Here is a 17,617-nt window from a genome sequence, read left to right on the forward strand (position 1 = left end):
ACAGACTGTTGTTCCCATTTGAAACTGGTTCTGATGTGTACTGTGATCAGTTTCAATTGCAATGAAGCGAGGCAAATGCAAAAAAAACCCCCACTCTTTCCTGACACTAGTTCTTTGGGTGGTTCTTTTGGGGGAAAATCGATTCGAAGCATGTTCAACAAGTGGGAACAACGGATCTGAAACGCATTATTCTGAAGGGAAGGACGAGATAATGGCAGAGGGGGTGTTTACCATCCCTCCTCAGTTCTTGGTAGATCCACTATTCCCCCCAGCGCTGCTCTTGTGCTTGTGTGTGTGACAGTAGCTCAGTCCCGGCAAGTAGTTACAAAACCAATGAATCCATCTTCTATCAATTTTTAAAAATATATATATATATATGGTTCCCAAGCCGAGTTGCCACTTGCGTCACCAATGACACAAAGATGATCGACATGCATTTTGAAGTGGCGCAAACTAGTGGGGATGACAATCATGCCCCCCCCCCAAAAAAAAAACAATTACAAGGGGATGATGAAAGCTCTGCTTTACAGTGGGAACGACAGACCTTTTGGAATCGATGCATTGACATGGAGCGAAGGCGAATCCCAAAACCAATTTAAATGTAAGTGGGAATGAGGCCTTAGATGGAATCTCTTTACCTGTAGCTTGCATCTTACTCCATTGTGCCCTATTCTTTGGAGCAGCAGAAAACAAGCTTGCTCCATCCTCAATACGACATCCCTTCAAAATACCTAAACAGGCTATCATACCACCTCTAAAACCTTTTCTTCAGGCTAAACACCCAGCTCCCTAAGCCGCTCCTCATAGGGTTTCATGGTTTCCAGACCCAGTTAATTTGCAAAGCTCTGTTTTCAAAAAATTGTTTTCTCTCTTTTGTGTTGAGGTTTGCCTACTCACACAATGTGAGATGTGGGCAGCAGATGGCACTCCTGGGTTGCACTGAGTGACTTCCCCCAGTTAAGACCATAAGGAGTGTCCCTGGCAGTCCCTTTCCGCATTTGCTAATCCTGCTGCGCATTGGACCAGATGTGCTTGCAAGAATGCTGTGCTCTTCACCTTGCATGGAAGCACATGTGCAAAGCAGCCGTGTTTATATATGTCCTTTGAAACGGCCCGCTGTTGATCCACTCTGCAGGGCACAGTTGGGATAGTGGGTTAGCCATGTAAGAACCAGATGCTGAAATCCTCTCTCCACCACAACTGTTGAATGCACAACAATCCTATAATCATTTTCACATCGTACTTAGAAAGCCAGCATAAGCTGGAAAAGCCAGGAGCACACAACTCAGAGAGACGCCTAGTTATATTTGCTGTAAGCCGCCTCGCCTATGGAGAGGTGGATAGAAATAAATATATTATTGTTGTTGTTATTTACAGATGGGGTAGCAGACCATTATTTTACTTTGCTTTTTATCAATTTATTTTCTTAAAAGCAAATATCATAATGTGTTGTTTTATACTAAAGTGCATTGATATTTCATGGTCCAAATGAACAAGAGTATCCAAAGAAAAAATCTGTACCTATTCCAAACTTCTATGTTTCTCTGGTTTGTGTAACTTGTTTTGGTTTGTTTGTTTGTTTTACTAGTAACCACTTTTGTTTCTCCGGCACTTGTTGATTTTTTAATTTCCTTGAGGTTCTTATATGATCAATTAATGTCTATAAAGTCAGCCCTTCTTATACACAGATTTTTTTATACACGGATTCAAGCTCCCCGTTTGAAAATGTTCCCAAAAAGTTAAAATTTCAAATATCAAACCTTGATTTTCCATTTTTTATAAGGGACACCATTTTGCTATGTCCTTATATTGAATGGGACTTGAGCATCCACGGTTTTGTTATCCACGGGGGATCTTGGAACCAAACCCCAGCGGATAACAAGGGTCCACTGTATAGTTTACTTAACCATACCACACACACACACACACATTTTGTGTATTCGCAGATGACCACTCACGAAGAATACAGTTACAAGTAAGCAACCTGTCCATATATGCCTATATATACCATATTTATAACACAACACACATATTTCTTTACTTTGTCATTTCCATGTTTTGTCTTGTAATATTAAGAAATGCCCATTCTTTCCTACTGTTTCCATAGAATCATAGATCCCTTAGAGCTGGAAGAGATCGCAAGGGCCATCCAGTCCAACCCTATTCTACCATGCAGGAACTCTCAATCACAGCATCCCCTGCAACAGATGGCCATCCAGCCTCTGTTTAAAGACCTCCAAGGAAGGAGACTCCACTACACTCCGAGGAAGGAGTGTGTTCCACTGTCGACAGCTTTTCTGTCAGGAAGTTCTTCCTAACGTTGAGCTGGAATCTCTTTTCCTGCAGCTTGTATCAATTGTTCCAATCCTATTCTCTGGAGCAGCAGAAAACAAGCTTGCTCCCTCCTCAATATGACAACCCTTCAAATATTTAAACATGGCCATCATATCACCCTCTAACCATCTCTGATGATTTCCCATTACCCACTATGTTAATTCCCCCATCTCTATTACCTCTAACATTTTTATTAACCATTTGTCTGTATTTGGAGTGTTTTCCCCCTTTCCATGGAGTAGCAGACATTTGCGGGAGGTAAGGGAGTGAACTGCACGCTCTTCCTCAACTGTTACACCTTTTGCAGATTTTCCGTTTCCCTTCGCTGCCGCCCATCCCACCGTCCCTACACTAGTCCTGTCCATATTCTGAAGAGATAGCCCTGTGGACTAACTAAAGAAAAGTTAGCAGCATGAACTTTCATAGAGCTAACTCTACTTCCTCAGATGCATTTGGTGGAGTGGAAGCCAGGGACAGAACTATATATGCCACTGGTGTGTGAGAATGCCAATTCAAATGACAAATCCTTTGTGAGGGAAATGAAGTTGCAGGTCCAGTTTTAATGAGGGTCGTTAGGCACCAAAGGCCTAGGAAACTATAGTTTTTTGTGGGTTTTTCAGGCAATGTGGCCATTTCTAGAAGAGTTCTCTGAAGAAACCAGCCATAGATGCTGGCAAAACATCAGAAATAAAAACTCTTCTAAAAACATGGACACATTGCCCCAAAAAACCCCACAAAAAGCTATGGATGCTGGCATGAAAGCCTTCGACTTCACCGAGGAAAACTGTTCATCTCCATGCACAAAGACCCGTTTCCGTGCCTTTGTGCACTAACAACCATTGTTAAAACTGGCCTGCGGTCACTTCCATACACCCAGGATTTTGTAATTTGAATTGGCATCTGCACACCACAATGGCATATATAGGTCTGTCCCTGGCTTTCACTGCACCAGATGCATCGAGAGGAAGTAGACTTTAGTCTAGGAAAACTCATGCTGCCAACTTCTTTCTTTTGAGTCTCAAAGGTGCTTCATGATCTCTCTACATATTAAAACTATAAGGAAAGAAAGATGGAGCAGCCCTCCCTTGTTTCTTGTCAAGCTGTGGACTTCTGTTCCACTTGAAACCGTGGGTCCCTGCATCTCTCTTGTCCATCCTTCCTCCTTGCCCCAAAGTCTGGATTTAAGTCTTCTGAACTCTTCAGTGGGGAAAAAAAATCATGTTTAATTCTGCCGCTGAACAAAATGTCCCACCTTTCCGAATCCATATCTGCTTCTTCCTTTTTTGTTGTTATAACTTTCATTCACCCAAACAGTTCTCTGATCTTAAATACGTACATTAAATTTTTCATTACATCTTAAAAGCAAGCACAGCAAACAAAGAAGAGAGCATCAAAATAGCACCTTGGAGACCAACTGAAAGAAAAGAGTGGCAGCATGAGCTTTCCTAAGTCTGCTTCCTCAGATGCATTTGGCACTGAAGAAAGGATACGATAATGACTAATAAATAATAATAATAATGTTTAATTATACCCCACCTTCCTCCCAGTACAGAGTACAGGGACCGAGGCGGCTTACATTCTCTCATTTGCCCATTTTATTTTGTCCAACCTATTTATGTATATCAACCTTGTAAGCACTTTAAATAAAAAGTTCTAATTATTTCAGTGGCTTCCTTCTTTTTTGTTGTTGTTATTCTCTTTCAGCTGAAAAAGATGCTTATGATCATAGTTTTCTAAAGTCTATACCATTATATAACCTACCTATCTATACCCAGTTTTTGTTTCCCTGGCCTCTTTTGTTTCTACCTCCTAAATAAATCTGACATGGTTCATCACTCGCTCCTATCTTAGGTTACACATTTTTATTATAATGGCAATTACAATGTCAATTTAACTAATTATTTAGCAAGCACCGCCCGCTGCCTCTGCCCTGCTTTTACTAACTGTTTTAACACTTGCTAATAAATTCCGCTGTATTTATTGTGGGTGGGGAGGTTGGGGGGTTTCAGATTCAATGGGCAATGAGACATTCATTGTGTGCTTATTGCATTTTATGGATGTTTTATTGTTGGCCGCTTCTATCTTTTTGGAGAAGCCATACAAATAATAAATAAATAAAATAAATAGCTAGAAAATGTGACTCAGCCCTGACTATTTCTTTCCCCAATATTATACATAGCAGATATATTCCGATAGTAGAATCCATGTCTGTCTTTAAAGTTCCTTTCCTGCCTCTTCCGATAACGTTGGGCATCTTTCCCACTTTTGTCATGCTTTGATGCCCTTCCACACTATACAATAACAGCGCATTTATCACTTCAACTGCCAGTCTGTGTCCATGGTCCTGGGATTTGGAGTTTCGGAAAGGATGTTTAGAGTCTCAGCCAGAGAGTTCTAGTGCTCGTTGTTTTGGGTGTCTTTGAGTCATTTCCAACTTACGGCAACCCTATAGAACCTCTCCTGGGTATTACTTGGCAAGATTTGTTCAGAGGGGGCTTGCCATTGCCTTCTTCTGAGGCTGAGAGAGTGTGACTTGCCCACGGTTACCCAATGGGTTTGCATGGCTGAGCTAGAATTCGAACCCTGGTCCGCAGGGTCATAGTTCAATGCTTAAACTACCATACCCTGCTGGCTCTCCCACCTTTTCCTGATGCCTCTAATTTGCCTTGGTCTGGCTGGGTGCCGTCCACACAATCCCTGGACTTCATTCGAGGTTTCCATCCTTTGACTTACTTTTTACTCTGAGTTTTCCAGAAAACCCAAAAGCAAATATGGGCATTGCCTTCATCTTTAACTCAGAGCGACACAGAGAGACCAACTCTGGAGACTGGGGTTCGTTCCCACTCAGTCTCTGGGTGACCTTGGGCAAGGCAATAATAATAATAATAATAATATTCATTATCTTATCATTATCATATCATTAATTATTTAGCTTCATACTAGCATTCAGCTTTTAATCAACTCTGATCTTGGTTTAAATATACAGTGGTTCCTCCCCATGAAGATGGTTAAAAACTGCAAAATAAAAGACACCATTCTTTTTACCTAAGAGACCACCGCTCTAGGAATCTCCAGGTCCTCCTCCAGTGCAACTCTGTGGTAACATCTGCCAGAGATTGATCACAGAATCATACTGGGGGACCTACAAATGCCTAGAGAGGGTGTTTAGGAATCTCTAGGTCCTGAAGTGCAACTCTATGGTCAAGGTCCAGGGCCTAGAGTTCTAGGGAGAACATGTTGATCAAAACCACAAATAACAAAATGTGCAAATGTCAAAGCCGCAAATGCGGAGGGACATTGCAAAACTATGCAGCTGCCCCTTTTCATTTGAACATTTCCAAGTTTGCTGAGAAGGTGACTGATTTTAACGGCGTGGGAAAGAAGGCTGAGGGGGAACATGCTTCTCCCTCCTCTAAGCTCCCATCCTCCTCTTCCTCCGGCTGACATTGTTCTCTGCCTGCCCAGATCCAGTTTCCCAGCCTGGCTCCCATTAAGAACAGATGCCTCTCCAGCTGCTGCTCTCTACTGCATGCCTTTGATCGCCAAGGCGAGGCCACAGGGTCTGGAGGCAAGCGCATGCCAAACACACACGTGTGCCATGCAAGCACGGGAAACAACTGGCAGGCTTCCATGTGTGAGCGCAGCAGGCTCCCTGCCATGTCTGCACGCTCCAAGCCATCATCATATCTACGGCTGCGTCTGCACCAAGGAAATAATGCAGTTTGTGCCGTTTTACCTGCTGTGGCTCAGTGCTATGGAGTCCTAGGAGTTTGAGTTTGTTTGGGCTCTCTGTCAGAGGCAGCTAAGTAGTAGCTCTCCAAACTACAACACCCCGGATTCCATAGCCTTGAGCCATGGCAGTTGAGCGGTGCCAAACTGGATTAATTCTGTAGTGTGGCGCAGCCTTAGTAGGCTTGCCTTCAAAGCCACACACAACACTACATAGTTAAGTATACTGTAAGTCAGTGTTTCCATCTTTGATATGTAACTAAGTCGCTGATCTTGGAGCTCAGAAATTGTACAGTGGACATCGTACTTTGCGGGTTTTTCAGGCTAAGTGGCCATGTTCCGGAAGAGTTTATTTCTGTCATTTTGCAGGCAGAAATCTTCATGAAGATGCCAGCCACAGTTGCGATGATGAAACCTCAGGAATAAACTCCTCCAGAACATGGCCACTAGCCTGGAAAACCCACAAAATACTATGGATGCCAGCCATGAAAGCCTTTGACTTCCCATTGTACAGTGGACCTTCCATAGTTGCTGGGGTTAGCAGCACAGGACCTCCGTTAAAGTGGAAAAACCATAAATAAAAGAGACATTATTTATTTTAACCCAAGAAGATACCTCTCCAAGTCTCTAGGTGCTCCAGGACAATTTGCTGGTCAAGAATCAAGATCTTCCAAAGGGGCTGAGCATGAAATTGTGCTGGAGAACCTACAAATGCCTAGAGAAGTGTCCTCTCTAGGAACCTCTAGGTCTTCCAGTTGACTTTTGGCAGAAGTTGGCAACAGAGTCGCGCTGGAGGACCTAGAGATTCCTAGGAGAAACTATTAATCAAACCCGTGAATAATCAAAGCCACAAATCTGAAGGCCCAAATATTGTGTGTGTGTGTGTGGTGTGGTTGCTCAAATGGCATATAGATGGCCCTGTTCATCCATGGATTCTTATTCTTTACCCCACCTCTACCAAGGTGGGAGAAGGCTTACACCAAGAAAGAGTACAAACAATAAAATAAACCCACCCACCCTCATCCTTAAACTAATCCATATAATTAATACAACACATATATAAAAAATACAATTAAAATCATTTCAGCAAGGCATCTTGGGGGCAGTCATTGGGGTGCTCCATGGATTCAAGCATCTGCTGTTGAAAATATTTTTTTAAATTATAATTCCAAAAAGCAAAGTTTGGTTTTGCTTTTTATGTCAGGAACACTGTTTTAAAACACCTTTGTATGCAATGGGACTTGAGTATCTGCGGATTTTGGTTTCCAATGGGGCGGGATACCAAAAACACAGTGAATACTGAGGGCCCACTGTGGGAAACTGGGATTTATAGCGTGTTGAGAGAGCCAGTGTCATGCTTCATGAGATCACCAGTGGTTGCCTCTTTTAACCATCCATTTTAACCATTATAAACATCCTGACCTGTGTGACATCCTAAGGGATGGCTCCAAGATCTCAGGCTTTGGCAAATGAAACCTCAGGGCCTGGGATGTCCTGACCTGCCTGGCAACCTTGTGGCTGTTGTTTTTCTGGGATTGCTCGCGGGCTTATCATCCCTGGTGCACTTCCAAACGCTGGCTTTTCAGGATCTTCCCTGGCACAGTTTAATGCACCCTTCCTGCAAGTCATTAAATGGATCCAACTTCAGAGAACATTGCAATGGGAGAAGACTTGCAACATCTGTCGGACAGCTGGGAAATGCTGGCAGGGAGCTGATGTGACCAGTTGCTATAAGGCCCCCCCCCCGGCAGGGGCCAAATTTTTGTGTACCCCCCCCCCCCAGCAAGCAATATTGTCTCTGCTTCGGCTCCTGACCGAGTTCTTAAGAGGCGTTTGCACTCTTACCATAATGAGAACTCAAAAGGAAAAAAGGCCCAAGCATCCTGCGTTGATTAATGTGCCGATTCTGTTTTCTTTTCACATGAAGGTTGTCCTCAGAGTTGCTGCTCAGGATCTACAGATTCTGCATCCACAGATTTGACCAGCCACAGCTTGATAATATTCCCATTGTTTCCCATCCCCAAAACCAAACCTTGATTTTGCTATTGTATACAAGGGACACAATTTTACTCTCTCTGTGTGCTGTGTGCCTTCAAGTCATTTCCAACTTAGGCAGACTCTAAGGTGAATCTATCATTGATTATTGATTATTTTAATTTTTAAAAATTCTTTTGATTGTTTAATGGTATTTTATTGTAGTATGGTGGGGGGAGGGAATTAATGGAATGTATTATAATTGTTGTATTTTATAGTCTTTTACCTGATGTTGTGAGCCGCCTCGATCCTCCGGGAGAGGCAGCATATGAATAAATAAATAATTATTGTTGTTGTTGTTGTTGTTGTTGCATTTCCTTGGCAGGTTTCTTCAGAGGGGGGCTTGCCATTGCCATCCTCTGAGGCTGAGAGAGTGTGACTTGCCCAAAGTAACCCAGTGTGTTTCCATGGCCCAGCTGGGATTTGAACCCAGGTCTCCAGCGTCATAGTCAAATGCTCAAACCACTAGGCCATACTAGCTCTCTACAATCTTACGACACCATTGTAAAAACAATGGAGTCTTTCGTATCCAGAATTCCAAAATCCAAAAACTTCCCTCCAAACAAACCAAAACCCCCTTTTCAGGGGTGGCTGACCCTGTGTCTTTTCTGATGGTTAAATGTGCACAACATTTGTTTCACGCACAAAAATATTTAAGCATTAAATTACCTTCAGGCTATGTGTGTAAGATACATGCAAAACATGGATGGATTTTGTGTTTAGACATGGGTCTCATCTCAAAGAGAGACAGCATGGTGTAGTGGTCTGAGCACTGGACTGACTCTGGAGACCAGGTTTGAATCCCTGCTCTGCCATGAAACTGGCAGGACAGAGGGAAATCACATGTTTGGACTACAACTCCCAGAATCCTCAGCCAGTCTAGAATAAAAACATGAATGGTTCTTAGCTCTGGTTTCATGGTAAATCCCCAGGAATCCTAAGGATTCCCCAATATAATAATAATAATAACAACAACAACAACAACCCCATCTCTCCAACAGGATCCAGACGGCTTAGAACAGTGATAAAATGCAATATAAAATATATCATATAGTACTATAAAAATACATCCCATTATCCCCTCCATATCTTTTGAGGCTGGCCCTATGATAGTAACAGACACATATAGTCATTTTGGGGCTATGGTCTTAAAATAAGGGGTTAAGTTCCTATGAAGGCCAAGCCTCCTTATGTGAAAATGTTGTTTGCTGTAATGCCCCATTGCCCAAGCAGCCAGCTCCCATACTGGACTCTATAGGGATCCATCACATTGTCCCATAACCCCATGGGTCCACTTTCCAACTCTTTAAAAGATTTCTCTTCCTTGTGGCAACAAAATGACACTTCTTAACCCAAATTGCTTTTAATGGGACTTGTTTGGTACAGGGGAAACAGAATTACAGTAGAGTATGAGAGAACTATTCCATCAGACAAAAACCAACCAAAATAAAATAAATGAAAAACGTAACTTACGCACGCACGCACGCACACATGTACAAAGCAACCAAGTCTCAAATCCCTTCTTTATAAAAGAATCAAAAGAAAATTATGTATATTACAAGTTTACAAGCCAAGAGAGATCAGGTCGCACGGCACCAAAGGCACCCATAAATATGATCACCAACAAAACAGGTGCCTAGCCCTCAGGGAGGAGGTTGGTTGCCCTTTGCTTGGTCTACGATTTTAGGCGCCATGTGGTTGAATGCTCTCTTGCATAAAATTAAATATAACACACACTCACACCCGCAACAGAAGGTCATAGTAGAACCTCTCTCCCTATTTCTAAATGTAGGTGACTGTTTGCACTGAGAAGCGTTCAGTCAAGGGAGCAATACCTGTAGCCTCAAAAGTTGGTTGATCCCAAACCGTCATGAGGGCTTGCTTCATGTTGGAAAGCTCAAGTCCCGCTTCTGTTTGCAGGGGGAAGTGAGGAACATCTTTGCTTTTGTGAACTAGGAGACTATCCCTTCCAATTGCCCAGTTTAGCCAGGACAGACCCAGTTAATCCTCTGCTGTCCCACTTTCTCAACTGCTTTTAAAATGTCCCGGTTTCTCTCTCCTCTTCCCACTTTCATTCTTGGCGTGCTTTGATTGCTGCAAACTGTGTTTACAGTGAAAAAGTAACTTGCACCCCATTAGCCAGAGGGAGAGGAGGGGCAGAGCCTTGCCCTTCCCAGCAGGATCATTTGGGTGGTTTGTTCAGGCTTTTCTAAACCAGACACATAAATTCTAGGCACAGGCTTCCATCCTAAATTCCAGGGTTCTGTTTCAAATAATAATCTTTGTGTTATTCCCCATTACTTTTGGCCCTCTTGTTGCCTGGGTCAAGAGTTGCATACGCTTTTGTCCAACCATAATGTAATGATGGGATATGTAGTAGTGATAGTATGTTTTAGGAATGTTTTAGAACTGTGGACTCAGACAAAGGTGCCGAGATAAGCCAGGAAAGATGTTAAGAAACCCATTCAAGATCATTTGTGGGAAACCACCTGGTTTGAACAACGAAGAGAAAGGGCTGCTATAGGAAAAGAAAGAGAAATGTGTTTATTCATCTTGACGGATGAGAATTAAAGCTCACCTGAAGTCTGAACTACGTGTAGTTTAATTATGTGGTTGTAACGTTTGCTGGTTAGTTCTGACAATAAAAGTCACTGGACTGGATCTATAGTTTTTTTAATAAAGGCTTCAGGGTTTTTACTACTGAACCTGAGATTCTGAGCTTTGGTAGCCTTATGGATTTGACACCTTTTCACCAGACTCGGATGTTGCTTGGCCACGCGTGCCGTTGTTTTCAGCTCTGAAATATTGGAGGCGCGCTCTGGATCAAAATATATTCTTTTTGCCACCGTCTCTTTTCTTTGGATGTCAGAGAACCAAGTCCTATTCAATGGTGGTTCACTGTTTCTATGAAGTTCTGGAAAAGAGGAATCTACAAGAAGCACATCAAACCCATACATCCCTCCTCCAGGGAAATCTCTTCCTCAGTAGAAGCTGCTCAGAATCCTGATGGAAGCCTATGCCAGCCGTGGCACTTTTTCAAGGGTTGCACAGGTAAGGCGAACAAAAGTAGATTTGAGAAACCTGTTTCTCCAAGGCCTGCCTTTGATCATGACCATTATATGATGCCTTCTTTCTCTTACTATCACCACTGTAGTGCAGAAACAAGAGGAATCATTCCAAAAGAATAACGATTTACTCCTCCAGTGAGTGGAAAGACACAAGGCTAGAGGATATTCTCCATCAGCTGGTTCATCATGAGAAATATCAACATTTGTCAAGAATTGGTAGGGAACTCAGGAGCCTTCTACTCCAACTCCTGGCCATGAAGGGTTGGATTTGGAAGGGGCCAACACTCTGTCATGTAGTCCTCTCTGTCAACTAGTCCAACACTGTCATCCAGTGTGGATACACAATTGTAGCATTCCTGAAAGATGCCCATCCAACCTCTCCACAAACATCTCCAAAGAAGGAGAGTCTGCCACCCTCCAAGGCAATCCATTCCACTGTCCAACTGCTCTTTATAGACAAGAAGATATCCCTAAAATGTAGGTGGAATCACTTGTAATCTGAATCCATTGGTCCATGTTCTAATCCTTGGAGCAGCAGAAAACAAGCTCGCTCTGTTTCCTTCGTGACACCTCTTCAGATATTTAAAAATGGCTATCCTGTCACCTCATAGTCTTCTCTTCTCCAAGTTAAACATACCCAGTTCTCTAAATCATTCCTCGTAAGGCTAGATCTCCAGATCTTTGATCATGTCTCTCGCCCTTCTCTGGACATGTTTTAGCTTCTTCATAGAACTGGTGCTTTCCAGACCCTTTAGCATCTTGGTCGCCCTTTTTCAACAAACCACTGGCATTGTTTTCACACTTGGGTTGGGAATTCAATTTTTTATCTCACAGGGTTTAAATAATCATTGCCACTCAAGGTTAGATGTGATTTTCACAGCATTCTCAATGTTAAGGAAAGGCAAGGAATTGTAGCATTGACTGGTCATTGGAAGCTGGTTGTGAAGCCACGTATTTAGCCTAAGAAACAAAAATGGTGCCCATTCCAAGTCATGGCTAGTGGCCACTCTAACATGGCTACCTTAATAACATGGTGCCACTTTTGAGGCCAGGAGAGAAGGCAGTATTTCACAGACAAGCCAAAAAGAGTGCCTATATTTGCAGTATATTTGCTCATAGAAAACCATGCTCACTGCCCACTAATGCCCAGATACTCTATATTCTATGCAAATGGTATTTCTGAGTCTTCCTCTTGGTATCCATGGCACTCTATGTAAACTTATATGCCCTTTGAGAGTTGATAGCATGCTTTTTAGATGCATCAGAATGGATGTGCCACATGATTGCCAATAAAATGGGGGAAAGCATGTCTCTGAAGTATGCATGCTCAACAGTCTAACCTGGCCTAAGGTAACTTCTGGGCGTTATGTCTTCCTCATGTAAAGCAACAAAGCCAAGCTTTGCTCCCATTTTGAAGAAATACAGTTACAGGTAAGGAACCTGTCCATCTATAAGCTAAAATCACCCCAATAACACTATTGGGTCCATCTCACCCGCTGTATTATTTTGACTAAAGAGAAGGGAGGCCCTATTCCTTCTTTTCAACCCATACACAGATTTCCTAGATCAGGGGTAGGCAACCTGCGGCCCGCGGGCCAGATGTGGCCCAGCAAGGCCTTGGGACCAGCCCCATCCTGGTCCTGCCGCCGATTGCCGCCGGGGCTTTTGGCCTCTCGCGCGCAGGGGCAAAGGGGGCAGTTGTCTATAGACGCCTCAGAAACATGTATTTATATTAACATTTTTTTAAAAAATCAGCTTTTTTTTGCGTGTCCTCCACATTTTTTAAAAAGTGTCCACCATTTGAAAATGTTGTCCTTACATTTGCCTCGGTTTATTTATTTATTTTTAAAATTATTTAATTTTTATTTTATTGGCTCCCCCCCCCCCCCCCAGTTGTCTGAGGGATAGCAACCGGTCCCCGGCTCAAAAGGTTGCCTACCCTGTCCTAGATAGAAAGATGCTGAGGCATTTTCCATATCACCCAAAGCAGCATCAACCTATGTCCACTGATCGCCTGGAGCAAAGCAGCGCCACCTGACAAAACACAGCTTTTGGTGGAGAATGTGGCCATAGCCAACTTTCCCCACCAAAAGAAATTTGAGAAGATGGATGGATGAAGCTGAATATGAAAGTGATATACTTCCAGATTCCAATTTCTTTCCTGCAACAACTTTTTAAAATAGAGATGAGGCAGTTTCCCAAATCTCCCGGCAAAAGAGTAATTAATCCTCCATTGAAAGCTCTCATTTTTCTTTTTGAATTGTACAATTTCTTCTAGTTTTGCTCATCATGGGGGAGACTTCTGCATCCAATGTCATATCTGGCCCTATTGCTATATGCCTTCTACACACAGCCTAGTTAAAAGATTGTGAAGAGACACCTAAAGGACATTTACTCTAAGTATGTGCTGCAACGGAAGAGTTCTTATTAACACATCCCCAGATAAAAGACACAGATATCAACCAACATGATCTCTAGACCATGGAAGTCCCCAAATCAGAAAGCGAGTTTTTTCTCCTCTCCATACAATACAGTTTCATCTCTTCAGCATTCCCACAGGTCATCCATCCAGAAGGTCATGTTGATGCTCACTGACCGCAGCAAAGTCCACTCTTGCTCAAGTTGTATACTCAAACATTCACTCCCCCCCCCTTTAAAAAACACTTTACAGCATTTTTAAAATCAAAATAGGTCCCCCTGTCCCTGTCTTTCCTTGGCTTTTTCCCTTTGTCCCCCCACCCTTTTAGTCAAACTCAAACAGCAAACAATAATAGCTCCAAAAGGTCCACCCGTTGGGCCAGGGGCTCCATCACACCACAGAGCTGACCTCGGTGGGGGCGTTCAAGTTCTCCACCACGTCTGGCCTCTCAATGGCCCCCAGAGCCGTGCTCAGGGCCTCCAGCGTGGCCCCCTCCTTGGATGACCAATCAGACAGCAAAGTGTGGGCAGGGGCTTCCCCTCTGCCAAAGGTATCAATGGTTTCTTCCTCGTAGCCCAAGTGATAGGCCAGGCAGCGCCAGTCTTTGCCATGGGGGGGAGCCTCCAGCAGCTGTTCCACCTCTTCCTGCTTCTGGGGTGGGAGATTCGTGTACAGACGGGGTTCAATCTTGTGTGCTGCTTGCGGGGAAACAGAGAGACAGAACACATCAGAGAGATTCTATTTGCACAAATGAGTTATGCCACTCCTTTGAATGTAAGTCCTATGCTACGCCACCCGTCTGCCACTATCAATACTGTGACTGTGCAACCATTATCTGCCAATGTGCCTATCTATAGTCCCATCACACAATGACTCCCATGTACAGTGGCTGTTTCTGCAATCCCAGTGAATCAATGGGAACACAGGAGGTTCTGTCAAACCATTATGGATCATCCAAGAATGCACAACTGCCCATGAAATGGCTACTCTCTGGTTTCACGACTATGCACTCATGGGGTGCATCTCCACTGCAAAACAATCCAGTTTGACACCACTTTAAATGCTGCAGCTCCATCCTATGAAATCCTACAAGGTCTTTATCCTTCGTTGCCACACTGTGCTGGTGCCTCACCAAACTACAATCCCAGGCTTCTGTCAGATGGAGCCACGGCAGCTAAAGTGGGTGTCAAGCTGCATTATTTCTACAGTGTAGATGCACCCATGGTTGCCCAACACTGATCTAAATAAGCTGCTGTTTCTAACCTACTAAGAGACCGTCGTTTATGAATCTGAAATGGGTTGTTTTCCCTCTTTTCCCCCTGTGACTCTCACCCTTGTTGAGCGGGTGGTGCTCCTGGAGGCTGTGAGTATCAAGGAAGACCCCGCTGTCGCTGTGAAGCTTCTCGCCTTCAGGGGATGTCACCATCTCTCCTGCCCGGGCCTTGGCCAGTTGGTGCTTTTGCTTACATGTAGTCCAGCTGATGCAAAATGGGGAGAAAGAAAAGGTGACTGAGCAGAGCAGCGCCAGTTGCTGCAAGATCTCTTTGCACCTGAGGTTTACTGTATATACCCAACTATAAGTCAACCTCATGTATAAGTCGAGGGCAGGTTTTGGGGGGAAAATTATGGATTTTGATATGACCCTTGAATAAGTCGAGGGTAAAACTTAGGTGCATATAACAAGCAAAGGAAAACAATGCCAAAGAACCTATAATATTACAGCAGGCATAACTGTTTTGGCTCACACTAAAGGCTGGATGGAAGAAAGAGTAGAAGAAACTCAGCGATTTCCGGACAGATTTCACTCTTGACTTTCACCAGAGGATGGTTCCCTTTTTAATAAGAGTTAAAGTATAGTATTTACATTGGCCCATGGATAAGTCGACCTAGGTTTTTGGGGTCAATTTTTTGACTAAAATTTCTAGACTTATAGATGAGTATATACAGTAAATTGAAAAATGATTCCATATACCGGATGACGCAAAAAGAATGGAGCAAAAGTAATGTGGTTCTTATTCGGTTTTGTACCCTTCTTCTTATTTTTGAATCACCCTGTGTTTTCAGTCTCTTAAAAATTATCACTAAATAAATGAATCAAAATAAATCCCCAAAAGGTAAACCCTGCCTGAGACCTAGCCAGCTTTTGCAATCCATGCTCCTTCAACTCACACAGGGCTCATTGCAAGGATTTCTAGTTTGGTAGGGGGCTGGAGGGGATAGAAAAGGGGGTCCAAGTTCGTCTGATTGTGAGAAAACATCAATGTCGGGAGGGGGAGCAGGAGGAAGGAGCTCCCCCCCTTTTCTCTGCAAGCTCTTAAAGACCAGGATAATAAGGCCCCCATCGATCCTCTCCCCTGCTGGCATCCGAAGACAGATGGCTCTGAAAATCTGGCAGGAGGAATGCCAATGATGGGAGGGGGAAACAGCTGGGATGGGATGGGATGGGATGGGGGGCAAGGAAGAGATGGGGGCTAGGAGACAAAGGGAGGGGGAGAGCAGGGAGAACAAGAAAGGGGAGGGAGGCAAGGAAAAAAGGCCTCCTTCCAGTCACTGTACAGGTTGAGTCTTCCTTATCAGGAATTCCAAAATATTCCAAAATTCAACATCGTCCACATCACTGGCTGAGATAATGACACTTTTAGGCTGCATCAATAGAAGTATAGTGTTTAGATCAAGAGAGGTAATAGTGCCACTGTATACTGCTTTGGTCAGGTGGCCCCACCTGGAATATTGTGTCCAGTTCTGGGCACCACAATTCAAAAAGGACATTGAGAAACTGGAGCCATGTGTCCAAAGGAGGGTGACTAAAATGGTGAAAGGTCTGGAAACCATGTCCTATGAGGAACAGCTCAGGGAGCTGGGGATGTTTAGCCTGGAGAAGAGAAGGTTAAGAGGTGATATGATAGCCCTGTTTAAATAATTGAAAGGATGTCATATTGAGGAGGGAGCAAGCTTGTTTTCTGCTGCTCCAGGGAACAGGACCAGGAACAATGGATGCAAGCTACAGGAAAAGAGATTCCACCTCAACATTAGGAAGAACTTCTTGACAGTAAGGGCTGTTCGACAGTGGAACACACTCCTTCCTCAGAGTGTAGTGGAGTCTCCTTCCTTGGAGGTCTTTAAGCAGAGGCTGGATGGCCATCTGTTGGGGATGCTTAGATTGAGAGTTCCTGCATGGCAGAATGGGGTTGGACTGGATGGCCCTTGTGGTCTCTTCCAACTCTATGATTCTATGATTCTATGACTATCGAACAGGTGGTACCCTCAGTAAATTCCTCTTGAGATTTAGGTGGAATCTCTTTTCCTGGAGCTTCCATCCATTGTTCCTGGGCCTAGTCTCTCCCTCTTCAATATGACATCCCTTCAAGTATTTAAACAGGGCGATCCTATCACCTCTTAACCTTCTCTTCTCCAGGCTAAACATCCCCAGCTCCATAAGCTGCTCCTTATAGGGCATCACTTCCAGACTTTTCTTAGAGGTGGAAGACCTTACAAGGCCATCTAATCCAACCCCATTCTGCAATGCAGGAATATACAGTTATCCCTTCACATTTGCTGGGGTTAGGGATCCATGATTGTGGAAACAATTGCAAACAAACAAACAAACAAAAACACCTTTATTTTTGCATGAGATAATACCTCAATAAGAATCTCTAGGTCCTCCAGTGCAACTCTGTGATCAACATGTGCCAGACGTGGATCATAGAAATCATGCTGGTGGACCTACAAATGCCTAGACAAATGTGTTTTCTCTAGGAACTTCTAGGTTCTCTAGCACAACTCTATGATCATCTTATGGCAGAGTTGGGCTGGAGGACCTAGAGATTCCTAGAGAACATATGAATCAAAACCACAAATAATCAAATGTGCAAAAGTCAAAGCTGCAAATGTGGAGGGCCAACTGTACAATCAAAGCACTTAAAGACATGGGCTGGAAATGGACCTGCACAAGGGAAGCATCTCTTTTTCCAAGGCTCCCTTCAAACATAGAATCATGGAATCCTAGAGCTGGACGGGATTCCCAAAGGCGATG

General features: G+C 43.6%; 1 protein-coding gene across 1 annotated transcript in view; it reads right to left on the minus strand.

Annotated features, from left to right (window-relative positions):
• Positions 1-13,109: 13,109 nt before the first annotated feature.
• LOC121934762 (tumor necrosis factor receptor superfamily member 16-like) overlaps positions 13,110-17,617 on the minus strand; it is a 40,775-nt gene continuing 36,267 nt past the window's right edge. Inside the window, exons 5-6 of the mRNA XM_042475574.1 lie at positions 14,917-15,062; positions 13,110-14,279 (exon numbers count right to left, since the gene is read on the minus strand). Of these exons, the coding sequence (XP_042331508.1) occupies positions 13,975-14,279; positions 14,917-15,062 (451 nt within the window). The 3' untranslated portion in view covers positions 13,110-13,974. The remainder of the gene's footprint in view (positions 14,280-14,916; positions 15,063-17,617) is intronic.

This window comes from Sceloporus undulatus, chromosome 6, assembly GCF_019175285.1.
Source record: "Sceloporus undulatus isolate JIND9_A2432 ecotype Alabama chromosome 6, SceUnd_v1.1, whole genome shotgun sequence".
Taxonomy (NCBI): Eukaryota; Metazoa; Chordata; class Lepidosauria; order Squamata; family Phrynosomatidae; genus Sceloporus; species Sceloporus undulatus.